Genomic DNA, 12,858 nt, shown 5'->3' on the forward strand with positions numbered 1-12,858 from the left:
TTGTAACATCTGAAGCAGCAGAATTTCTGAGCTCCATTAGCTTGTTGGGTAGAAAATTCAGCCCATGACTGGGACAGTACAGAGGAAAGTTCTACTGGATCTAACATGGCAGCAACACAATGCTAGCAGCCAGTAACGTGGTCCATTTCCAAGCATCATTACCAGCATTCTGCAGAATAAAAGGAAAGTCCTACGTTAGAAAACCTGATTGTATTGTGAAGGCTGCGAGGAAATACTTCCCAAGGTTTAAAACATAGAGCTACAAGCAAATGGCACAGAGTCCTTGCACATTAAATAATCCGTTTCATTGGTCTCAAATGGCACTACTTAAGGTAGATATCTATGCAGTGCTGCCATAAGCAGTTTTATAAGGTCATCAACAAAGCTTGCAAATCTGTCAAAGCAAGTAACTCATCGATTAGTCATTGCTCATCTTTGACTGTTGAAGTGGAAGACACAATTGCTTACATTATTTCTCCACTGTCTTTCCACAAGAGAGCCAGCAATGTCCACATCCTGTGAATGGATTTTCTTTTCAAAAATTCTTCACCATGTTTCATTTAGCAGCTGATCTGAATAGTCTCGTTCAGCCATCTGTTTTGCCACATTGATAGCTTCTCTTCTGTTGGGCAGTGCTGGTTTTCCCAGCATCCACACTTGTGCCTAGGCAGTTGACTCTGATGTCCAGGAAAGGTGGTGCCAAGTGGCATCTCAGAGTCCTTTTGAGGTATATCCAGGATGGTACCAGCTGCTCACTGCCTGACTAGTTGTAGGCCTGTTAAGTACATCCCTGGCTGCATTCATAAGCATCCTGAAGATTTTCTTGCTAAATATAATAAGGGACTCTGTCACAGAACGTATCAATCACAAGACTTTTATTGCAATGGATGTGATATATGTGCAAAAGCCAAAAACAAACTCTCTATTGATTGGACAGTTGAAAACCCTCAAAAAAAAATACCTCCAGGCTTTGACCCTTGTCTAAAAACATGAAGTGATTACAGGGTGTCTTATTTTGACACTAAACTACTGAACCCCTGGCAGCAGTAAAGTCCAAAGATGTGCAGGTTAGGTGGGTTAACCATAGGGAATGCAGGGTTCCAGGAATAGGGTGAAGTGACTGGGTCTGGGTAAGATGCTCTTGAGATGGTGGGGTGGGCTCAATGGGCCGAATGGCCTGCTTCCATGCTGTAAGGATTCTATGATTCATCACCATTTCTGTTTTGAGGGCACTGATGCTGTGCAGCATGTTGATAATCTGTCAGGCATTTGCGGGCATCGGCTTGAGACAGTCAGATCTCTGTGATAAAGTGAGTACCATCTGCAGGAGGCTGGGAGGTGTCAGAGGGTCAGCTCTCAGCCAGGCGTTCACCTTGAGGGCCCAATCATGTGGAGAATCAGCAGCACTGCCTAGACTCTAGTAGCTCGGAATGGGCACATGCTTGAGGGTGAAAAATTCAAGAAATGTATTTATGAACCCAGTGAAAGCAAGTCGCAGGAGAAGGTTATTCTTCCACCACACTCCCTTCAAAAAGCAGCAGTAAGCACTGAGCGGCAGACACGTGAGTGCTGAGGTAGCAGCAGCCCAGCAAAGTCATTAAATCAGTACAAGATAAGGGTTTGACAAAGTGTTTCATGGTGGATTGAAACAAAAGAAGTGGAAGGACTGGCCTTAATGTGTAAAATGAGCATGAGCAATAACTTTTTATAGATCTTCACAGTGATGTACAGTGCAATTTTGTTCTTCTGATCAAAAGAGCACTTTGCTAAAACTGCAGCACTCAATAGATTTATCTGTTTGTCCTTCTGAGTGAAAGGGCGTCTTGCCTAAAGTGAGTTCGATCTGCCTTTGCTTTACATTTCCAGTGGTTTCCTCCCACCTATCCTGTGTTGATCGGCTATAAATCCACCACATGGCTCGTGCTCTGAGCCTCAGTGCCCTCCCACTGTTGGAAACGGAGATGCCAGTCCTTATTTTAAAACTGAACACTGGCACCTGTGAAGTAAGTCCCAGTTGCTCCTGCGTTGTGGCATGACACTCCTGAACGGGCCAATGAAAGAGAGACAGTAATGGCGGTTAGGTCATCACTCTGGATAAAGCTGCACTAGAATACACACCACAAAGATGGGAAATGGGAGTCAAGCCTCTTTTGACTTTGCCCCCTACCCCCGGATGTGAAACTGATGTAGTCAGAAGTCGCACGACACCAAGTTATAGTCCAACAGGTTTATTTGAAATCACAAGCTTTTGGAGCGCTGAAGACCTCAGCTGACGAAGGGGCAGCGCTTCAAAAGCTTGTGATTTCAAATAAACCTGTTGGACTAACTCTGGTGTCGTGTGACTTCTGACCCCTGTGGCTTTGGACTCCCCTACCCTGGGAAAAAGACCTTGGCTATTCACCCAGCCATGCCCCTCATGATTTTATAAACGTCTATATCACCCCTCAGTCTCCGACGCTCCAGGGAAAATAGCCCCAGTCTATTCAGCCTCTCCCTATAGCTCAAACCCTCCAACCCCAGCAACATCCTTGTCTATCTTTTCTGAACCCTTTCAAGTTTAACAACATCTTTCCTATAGAAGATTCACTAAAAACATAAAATAGACATAAATGAATCATTTTCCACTTGGCAAAATACTGTACTACAGAGATTGGTGCAGGGGCTTCAACTTGTTACAAATGACTATGAAGACTTGGATGAAAATACCAAAGGCATTGTTGCTAAGTTTGCTGACAGTACAAAGATAAGTAGGAAAGTAAGTTGTGAAGAGGTGATAAGGGAATATTGTTTGGTTAAATGAATGGGCAAATTCTTGCAAACAAACTGTAATGTGGGACATGTGAAACTGTCTTTTTTGGCAGAAAGATTAAAAAGAAACATATCAAATAAATGGAGCAAGATTGCAAGGGATCTGGGTGTTCTAGTGCACAAATTACAAAAAGGTTATAATGCAAGAACAGCAAGTAATTAGGAAAGCGAATAGTTATGTTTTATTGTGAGGGGAGTTGAGTACAGATAAAGAGAGGTAATGCTTCAGTCATACAGGGCAGTGGGGAGACCACGTCTCAAGCATTGCATGGACAGTGTTCATCGTACAATACACCTTATTTAAGGAAGGACATAAATGCTTTGAAAGCAGTTCAGAGAAAGTTGATTAGACTAATACCTGGAATGGAAGAGTTGTCTGAGGAGGAAGGGTTCGACAAGTGGCTCAGCTTAAATCCACTGCAGTTTAAAAGAGGTGAGAGGCAACTTGATGTAACGTACAAGATCCTGAGGAATGTTGACAAGATCGATTTGCAAAGGATGTTTCCTGTTGTGGGATAATCTAAAACCAAGGGTCTTTGTTCAAAATAAGAGTCATCCAGTTAAGACATAAGCGGAGAGTAATGTTTTTCCTCTCGGTTGTTTTGGAATTCTCTTCCTCAAAAGGCAGAGGAAGAAGACTTTTTGACTGTTTTAAGGCAGCGTAAATAAATTTTTGTTGGCTGAAGGGGTTTGGCAAAAATGTGGAGTAACCAGATCAGTCATGACTTTAATTAAACAGCAGGGCAGGATTGATTGGCCCGTTTTGTGCTCCTCATCTTTGTGTCCATACACTCATATGCTCCTTTACCCAGAGAGTGGCAAGGAGAGGTCTCCCAATAGGGTGCCTCTCCGTTTGGCATCTTTTCACTCTGCCTCAAGTGCCCTCTCCTCCCTTAACCTCGTGCTCCTGCACTGCCCCCCGCCCAGTGAGGTGTCCCCTTCCAGACTTCACCATCCATAAGCTGCGCACGCTTTCGAGGGCAGTGCCTTGGCAAATGCAGCAGACCAGCACATTGACCAAGATCTTTACAGGAGGGTATTTGATGGCACCATTCCATCAGCCTAGGACGCAGAATCACATCCTCAGAATCCTGATGGTTGTCCTCCTAATCAGCTGGCATTGGTTGGATTGCTTCCATCTACAGGCACAGGCATAAGAACAGAACACCGTTCAGCTGCTCAGTTAGGTCCTGGCTGATTGTCACTGTCAATGGCACTTCCCCACACCATCTCCAGTTTTTAATTTCAGTGCCTGTCCCTGAGATAATGATTTAGGCTTGCTTTCAGGAACCATTAAATGTAAGTTTAACATGGTACTTTTCCCATCAAACATGTTATGTTCAAACACACAAGTGTTCCTGGAATTTAAGGCACTGGTGCTCCTAGAATCCACGTGATTGTGATCTAAGTATTGTACAGTGCTGCCCTTTGTAGCATCTAGTTGGTAACACAGTATATCCCTCAACAAGTTGAAGATGTCCACTTGTGATGCCATGGCGGTGAAGGCTATGGGCCAACTGCTGGAAATGGGATTAGAATAGTTAAATGCTTGTTTTTGACCCGGCTATGGACAAAATCAGCTGAAGGGCCTTTTTCTGTGTTGTAAAACTCAATACTAGAGTTCTAGTATTGGTGCCCATCGAGGATATCATCATATTGCAAATCCTCCTAATGTAAAGATTGCATTTGCTTGCTGTTTTCTAGTGTTCACGCTGATTGGATTGCAATTGTAAAGGTACTGTGCGGAGTGAATCCAGGTACCCCTGCAGACCCTGTCAGTGAAATACGTTGAGATGTGAAGCCCCTTTGATGCAAAGGGGCTGCATGGGATTCAAAGCGGCAGAACGTTCTGATCATATTCAGGAACAAAAACAGAAGTCGTTGAAAAAGCTCAGCAGGTCTGCCAGCATCTGTGAAGGAGAAAAGAGTTAGCGTTTCTGGCCCGATAACAATTCCTGAGAACTGATTATATTCAGTCCTTGGAAGAAAATCACATGGTGTTATGTAAAATGGCTCCAGGCCTCAATCAGCCATTAAATTCTATATACAACCTTCATGAACAGGTATGTTCAAACCCTGGTTTCCAATACGACTGGATAATTTGTTAGTTCATCAAAGATCGGTCTCAAAAGTAGTAAAATATGATTATGGGAATAACGCACGTGGCATATTATTAATTAACAATACCACAAACTGGGATAACAGAAGTTATACAGGTGCTTACTTGCAAGTGAAAACTTTGTGAAACACTTGGTAAAAAGTATGCATTTTTCACAGTGCCCATGTCCATTCTCCTCATTCTTACAATCTCTGGACCTGATTCTAACCCACTCTGCACCATTGCTCTTTTGTTAGTTTCATTTAAGTTGGTCAACCAAGTACTTGCAGTGGTAAGGAGGGCATTATTCCGCTCAATCATATTGGTTTCTATACACTTTGCAACAACTTTGCCCAGTTTAGTGCAGTTCTCAATAGCCTGAGATCAGTGGACACAGCAGTGATCAGGAATGGGACAGTGCCACCTCTGACTATCTGTCATCCAGTTCTTGTACCCGCTGACCCCATTGAAGGAATATCACCATTTCCCTTCCACTTCGGTTTGATGTTACACCTCACGTGCTGGATCTGGCTATTTCCTTTACTACTACAAGCACTAAGGGAGTTGATGGAGCAAAGCAACACATCTTTACCAGTCTTTGTGCAGGGATGCAAGAAACTATTCCTCAGATCATTGCACCTGTGAGGCAAAGAAACAAGAACATATCAAAGAAATGTCCTAGTCAGGAAAGCCTTGTAACCCAGTGCAGTCCAGTTGCAGATCTTATAGCGAACCGTGAATTTGGGAGCCGGACTGTATGTAGGGAGATGTCTGGTCTTTCTATTGATCTGTTGAGCAGAAATTTCCTATCACTAAAAGAGCCATTGACTTCATATCCTGTCCACTCATTAGCTAACGACTCCTTCCCTTTCCCTTGGCATCTGTTGGAGGCTGAAGCAGACGATTTACAACTTTAATGAAATTACTGACCCTGATGTGAACTTCAAACTTCATGTCCTCATCATTGTTAAACCTGTCTATCTCCACCTCTGTAATGTTGCTGAGCTCTGCTACTGCAATTGTTACCTCTGTAGACTTTGCATTCCAATCTACTCCTGACCAATCTCCTCTGCTTTGATTAATTGATTTATTGTGGTCACACGTACCGAGATACAGTGCAGAGTGTTGTTTTGCATGCTGTACAGGCAGATTGTACCATATAAAGTGCGTCAGGGTAGCAGAACGAAGTGCAGGATACAGTGTTACAGCTGCAGAGAGATAGATCAGAATTAACATTTGAGAGTTCTGTTCAAAAGTGTGATAACAGCAGGGAAGAAGCTGTTCTTGAATCTGTTTGTACGTGTGTTCAAACTTTTATATCTTCTGCCTGATGGAAGAGAGTATAACCAGAGTGGGAGGGGTCTTTGATTATGTTGATTGCTCTCCTGAGGCAGCGGGAAGTGTAGATGGAGTTAATGGATGTGAGGCTGGTCTGTGTGATGGACTCGGCTGTGTTCACAACCCTCTGTAGTTTCTTGTGATCATGGGAAGAGCAGTTGCCATATCACACTATGATGCATCAGATAGGATGCTTTCTGTGGGGCATCTTAAAATATTGGGAAGAATCCTTGCAGACATGCCGATTTTCCTTAGCCTCCCGAGGAAGTAGAGACATTGCTATGCTTTCTTGACTGTCACGTCGATGTGGGTGGGCCAGGACAGATTGTTGGTGATCGCCACTCCCAGGAACTTAATGCTGTTGACCATCTCCACCTCAGCACCATTGATGCAGAAAGGGGCGTGCCCTCCACTCCACTCCCTTCATTAATGCTGACATTGATGGAGAGACCATTGTCTTTACACCATGCTGTGAAGCACTCAATCTCTTTCCTGTATTCTGTCTCAGCCTGTATTCTGTTTGAGTTCAACCTACAACAGTGGTGTTGTCAGCAAACTTGTAAGTGGAGTTGGGGTGGATTTTGACCTCACAGTCGTCAGTGTATAAGGAGTATAGTAGGAGGCTGAGTGTACAGCCTTGTGGGGCACCGGAATTGGGGAATATTGTCAAGGTGGTGTTGTTGTGGTCTATTGGTCAGAAAGTTGAAGATCCCATTACAGAGGAGGCAGCCAAGACCTAGGTCTCTGAGTTTAGAGATGAGTTTGTTTGGAATTATGGTGTTGAAGGCAGAACTGTATGTAGGACCTTGACGTAAGTATCCTTGTTATCCAGATGTTCCAGGAATGGGCGTAGTGGCAGGAAAATAGTGTCTGCGGTGAACCTGTTGCGCCAGTAGGCAAATTGCAAAGGATCAAGGCAATTTGATTGGCTGGAGCTGATGTGAGCCATGACTAACCCCTCGAAGCACTTCATAATTATGGAGATTAGAGGCACTGGGTGGTAGCCATTGAGGCACGCTGCATGGTTTTTCTTTGGGATGATGGTGGTCCCCTTGAAGCAGATGGGGACTTCAGATCATAATAAGGAGAAGTTAAAGATGCCCAGGTTACCTCAACAGCCCTGCTGTACTTGTCCTAAATTGTGCCAAATCCCAGTCATGCACCTCTTCTGCATTTGTTGACTTTGTTTTTAAATCCCTCCATTGACCCACCCATCCCTATCTCTGTAACATCCTCCAGCTGTATAAACATGTGCAGTTCCTCCATTTTGTCCTCTCGCATGCTCACTTTTAGCTTCCTGAGGAAGATCAACCATGATCTTAAGATAACAAGGTGTGGAGCTGGATGAACACAGCGGGTCAGGCAGCATCAGAAGAGCAGGAAAGCTGACATTTCGGATCTGGACCCTTCTTCTGAAGAAAGAGTCCAGACCCAAAACGTCAGCTTTCCTGCTCCTCTGATGCTGCCTGGCCTGCTGTGTTCTTCCAGCTCTACACCTTGTTATCTCAGACTCCAGCATCAGCAGTTCCTACTATCTCTCAACCATGGTCTTGTTGCCTAATGATAAGCTTCAGGGGCTGAATGGCCTACTTTTTCATGATAGAGTGGTTAGCAAGGTTAGATCACATGGAATACAGGGAGAACTAGCCATTCAGATACAGAACTGGCTCAAAGATAGAAGTCAGAGCATGGTGGTGGAGGGATGCTTTTCAGACTGTGCCACGAGGATCAGTGCTAGGTCCACTGTTTTTTGTCATTTATATAACTAATTTGGATGTGAATATAGGAGGTGTGGTTTGTAAGTTTGCAGATGACACCAGAATTGGAGGTATGGTGGACAGCGAAGAAAGTTCCTCAGAGTACAACAGGACCTTGATCAGATGGGCCAATGGGTTGAGTGGCATATGGAGATTAATTTAGATAAATATGAGGTGCTGCATTTTGGAAAGGCAAATCAGGGAAGGACTTATACACTTAATGGTAAGGTCCTGGGGAGCGTGGCTGAACAAAGAGACCTTGGAGTGCAGGTTCATAGTTCCTTGAAAGTAGAGTCGCAGCTAGATAGGATAGTGAAGAAGGCGTTTGGAATGCTTGTCTTTATTGGTCAGTGTCTTAAGTATAGGAGTTGGGAGGTCATGTTGCAGCTGTACAGGACATTGGTTAAGCCGCTTTTGGAATACTGCATGCAATTCTGGTCTCCCTGCTATAGGAAAGATGTTGTGAAACCTAAAAGGGTTCAGAAAAGATTTACAAGAATGTTGCCAGGGTTGGAGAGTTTGAACTAAAGGGAGAGGCTGGATAAACTGGGACTACTTTCCCTGGAGCATCAAAGGCTGAGGGGTGATCTTAAAGAGGTTGATAAAATTATGAGGGGCATGGATATGGTAAATAGACAAAGTCTTTTCCCCAGGGTGGGGGAGTCTAAAACTAGAGGGCTTAGGTTTAAGGTGAGAGAGGAAAGACTTAAAGGGGACCTAAGGAGCAATTTTTTCACTCAGAGGGCGGTGCGTGTATGGAATGAGCTACCAGACGAAATGGTAGAGGCTGGTACAATTACAACATTTAAAAGGCAGCTGGATGGGTATATTAAAAGGAAGGGTTTTGAGGGATATGGGTCAAATGCTGGCAAATGGGACTAGATTAATTTAGGATATTTGCTCGGCATGGGCAAGTTGGACTGAAGGGTCTGTTTCTGTGCTGTACATCTCTATGATTCCACGACTCCTCATATTTCTTGTGTACATTTATAATCGCTCCTGTAATGTACCTGCAGCTGTGCCTCCAGCTGCCAACACCCTCAGCTCAGATGCTCCTTAAAACCTGATATTTTGGCAATTTACCCGAATATCTGTTTCTGTGGTTCTGTGTCCATTTCTGTTTGCTTTAACTCATTGGCAAGCACCCTGGATGTTTTACGAACAGTGAATGTGATTTATCATGTCTTAAATTTCAGCAGAAGCCATACAAATGTGTTAAATGACAGCAATATGCATATTACAGAGATGTTAGTTCAGTTCACAAAAGACAGCACGTAGCTGCAACTTTGTTGATTTACACTAGAAGCCTTTAACCCATTCGTGTTTTTGATTTCAGGAAGCCTGTTAGATTTCCTAAAAGATGGAGAAGGAAGGATATTGAAGTTGCCCAACCTTGTGGATATGGCAGCACAGGTAAGGAATAAAGTCTGGAAAGCTCCCAAACGTTACTGTTAACGGTCTTTGTCAACAACCTCATTCACTCACTTCTAACCTGGTTTGAAACAGGTTGCAGCAGGGATGGCCTACATTGAGAGGATGAACTACATCCACAGGGACCTACGATCAGCCAATATTCTGGTTGGAGATAATCTGGTGTGCAAGATTGCTGACTTTGGATTAGCAAGATTAATTGAGGACAATGAGTACACAGCGCGTCAAGGTGAGTTAGATACAACATTGGCTGAGTGATAGGAAGCAGAGTGTTATGGTCAATGGATGTTTTTCAGGCTGGTGGAAGGTTTGTTGTGGGTTCCCCTGGGACTCAATACCAGAACCTTTGCTTTCCCTGATTTATATGAATGATCTGGATCTGGGTGTGCAGGGGACTGTTTCAAAGTTTGCAGATGACACAAAATTGGAAATGTTGCGAACTGAGAGAAGGACAGCATGGAACTCCAAAAGGGCATTGACACATTGATGGAGTGGGCAGATGAAGATCAATGAGGAGAAGTCTGAGGTTGGTTTTGATAGGTAGAACACAGGGGTAATGAGAAAAAGAGGGCACAATTCAAAAAAGGATACGGAGCAGAGGGTTCTGGGTGTGTGTATGTACATTAACCATGAGAGTTAGCAGGAAAGGTCAATAAAGCCTTTAATAAAGCACAAGTTATTTTTGTACTTCTCTCCACAGATGCTGTTAGAGCTGCTGTTCCTCCAGCACATTTCTGTTTGAATTTCAGATTCCACACTTGTTTACAGTGTTAGAAAAATGTATTTTAAATGTAATGAGTGCAAACTCCTTTTTGAAAAATTCTGTTGTTTCAGGTTGGGCTTTCCTGCACACAACAGTGATTACACTTAAAAATATTCCATCAGTTGTAAAGCATCCTGGGGCATCTGCGAGCATCCTGATGAAAGACACTACACAATTAAAAGGCTTTTTCCTTGATAAATAACATGCACTTTCTTCACCATGAAAAGGATGTGTTGGATCCTCTTCCTGGGATTCAGTTGGACCTTAGAGGATGCAGGAATGATTACCATCAAGTTTAACAACCTGCCATTTCTAATGGGAAAAAAAAAAAAGTGTAAATATATTGCAAACTTGGCATTTGTAAGGAGATGAAGTTCCCTACCACCATCTTCCCCTAACACCTAAGGCTGTCAGCTGCAGCACCAGAAAGAAAGTAGAGTGGTTGTAGGCGCATGTGGAGATGGAGAGACTGAGATTGAAATAGGTAGTGGATAGCTCTGCTGTAGAGGATAACATTGAACGTTGTGACCAGATGAGCACACCAAACTGGGAGATCCCAATTCAAATCCCAGCTCTTGTACTCATCTCTGCCAGGGTGCAGTAGGAGATGCTTCAGTTATCCTGCATTACAGAGGCAGACAATCACAATTGTTCCAGCATGGAAGGGAACCATTCAGTCCACTGGGTCTGCAACACCTCTTCAAATGATCATCATTACCCTCTGCCGATCTCCTGATCTTCCCCCCCGCCCCCCCTCCCCTAACCTTGCACGTTATTTCTATCCAAATAATCATTCAACACCTCTATTGAACTGGCTGTCACCACATTTGTAGGCAGACCATTTCACCCCGCAACTACTCACTTTGTGAAAATGTTTTTGTTATCTCACTTTTTCTGAAAAGCACTTCAAATTTGTGCCCTCTGCTTCTTGATCCTTGTACAAGTTTCCTCTTTCTACTTTATCCAACGCCTCATGGTTTTGAAAACCCTCAATCAAATCTCCTCTCAGCCTTCCTCTTTCCAAGGAAAAGAGTTCTAACTTCTTCAGTCTACCATCATAAAGGAAGCTCCTCATCCCTGGACCCATTCTTGTAAACTGCTTTCTGCACTCTCTCCCCATTGCATTCACATCCTTACTATGATGTGATGTCTGGAACTAAACACAGCACCTCAGTTGAGGTCTAACAAGTGCCATCTACAACGTCAACATTACCTCCTTGCTCTTGTACTCCATGCCCCTGTTAATAAAGCTAGGGATGCTGTACATTTTGTTAATTGCTATCTCAAATTGATCTTGCTACCCTCAATGGTGTGTGCACATGTATACCCAACTCCCTCTGCTCCTGTGCCCTCTTTAGAATTACATTCCCCATTTCATATTGTCCTTCAATTTTCTTCCAACCAAAATGCATCACGTCACACTTATCTGCATTGATCCTTACCCATTACCTATCTGCCTGCTCCAGCAACATTATCAACATCCTTTTGAGTTTCACACTCTCCTCTCCATGGTTTACAATTCTTCCAAGTTTCAGGTCATCTGCATACTTCGAAATTGTTCCGTGCACACCAAGATCCAGATTGTTTATTATTATCAGGGGAAGTGAGGGTCCCAATACTGACCCCTGGGGAACTCCACTAAGAACATGGAAAAATTCAGGTCTGGTGCATCTGCACAGAGAAAGTAGAGTTAACATTTTGGGTCCAGTGATCCTACTTCAGTGCTGAAGTTCTGTTGAGGTATTTTCCAGCAATTTCTGTTTTTGCATCTGATTTACAGTATCTGCAGTTCTTTGGAGGTTTTTCCCCCACTACAAATGCCTCCAGCCTATAGAATATCTTTTGATGACTACTCTCTGCTCCCTATCACTCAGCTGGTTTATAAACACGTTGTTACTGACCCTTTTATTCCGTGACCCACAACATTCCTCTGAATTGGCACTGTGTCAAACATCTTCCAGAAATCCGTGAACACCACATCAGCTGTGTTTCTGCTGTCTCTTCAACAAACTCCAGCAAGTTAGTAAAACATGATCTTCCCTTTAGAAAACTGTGCTGATCAACCCACTTTTCTCCATGTGTTACAATCCGTCCTCTTGATCATCTCTTCCTCAAACCCTGCTGCAGTTTTGGATTCTGGAATATCTGGGAAGGAGAGAATTGAGGAATATTGAAAATTGAACAGAAAAGTTAAATGTTTTGTCGTAGAAACCTGTAGACTTGTCATGATTGCAACGAGGTCAGCTAGGTAGACATTATAGAATAAAATTCCCTGTTAGTCTGGTCCAATCAGGGACCCCTGGCTGACAGATAGGAACAGGATTGTCAGAGGTTCTGTTCACTCCGAGAGCTGGGTTAGTGTCACAGAATCTCCACATGTAAATAAAAAGTGACTTGGTGATGGGATACCAGCCTCTGGAGTTATGTCAACTTGTATGCAGGAACTAAACTGCTTAATCATCGGCCATATGCAATTTTAGTCTAAAATCAGCAAGAAATAAGCAAAATCTCTTGAGCAAGGCAAAAATAAATACTTAATGCAGCTGTTAGAGCAGGGAATGACCAAAAGCCTCTGATAATTACCAAAACACAAGTCCCCATCTGCTATAAGTAACTCTGTGTGGAGCTGGAGGAACACAGCAGGCCAGGCAGCATCAGAGGAG

The 12,858-nt window shown here is 43.5% G+C and overlaps 1 protein-coding gene across 8 annotated transcripts in view; it reads left to right on the top strand.

Annotated features, from left to right (window-relative positions):
• The window catches only part of LOC109912754 (tyrosine-protein kinase Fyn), a 274,256-nt gene that overhangs the window by 242,843 nt on the left and 18,555 nt on the right, over positions 1–12,858 (top strand). For all 8 annotated transcript variants that reach the window (XM_048597148.1, XM_048597146.1, XM_048597145.1 and 5 more), the window contains 2 exons: positions 9,338–9,414; positions 9,508–9,661. In XM_048597148.1, the coding sequence (XP_048453105.1) occupies positions 9,338–9,414; positions 9,508–9,661 (231 nt within the window). The remainder of the gene's footprint in view (positions 1–9,337; positions 9,415–9,507; positions 9,662–12,858) is intronic.

This window comes from Rhincodon typus, chromosome 5 (genome assembly GCF_021869965.1).
Source record: "Rhincodon typus isolate 14 chromosome 5, sRhiTyp1.1, whole genome shotgun sequence".
Taxonomy (NCBI): Eukaryota; Metazoa; Chordata; class Chondrichthyes; order Orectolobiformes; family Rhincodontidae; genus Rhincodon; species Rhincodon typus.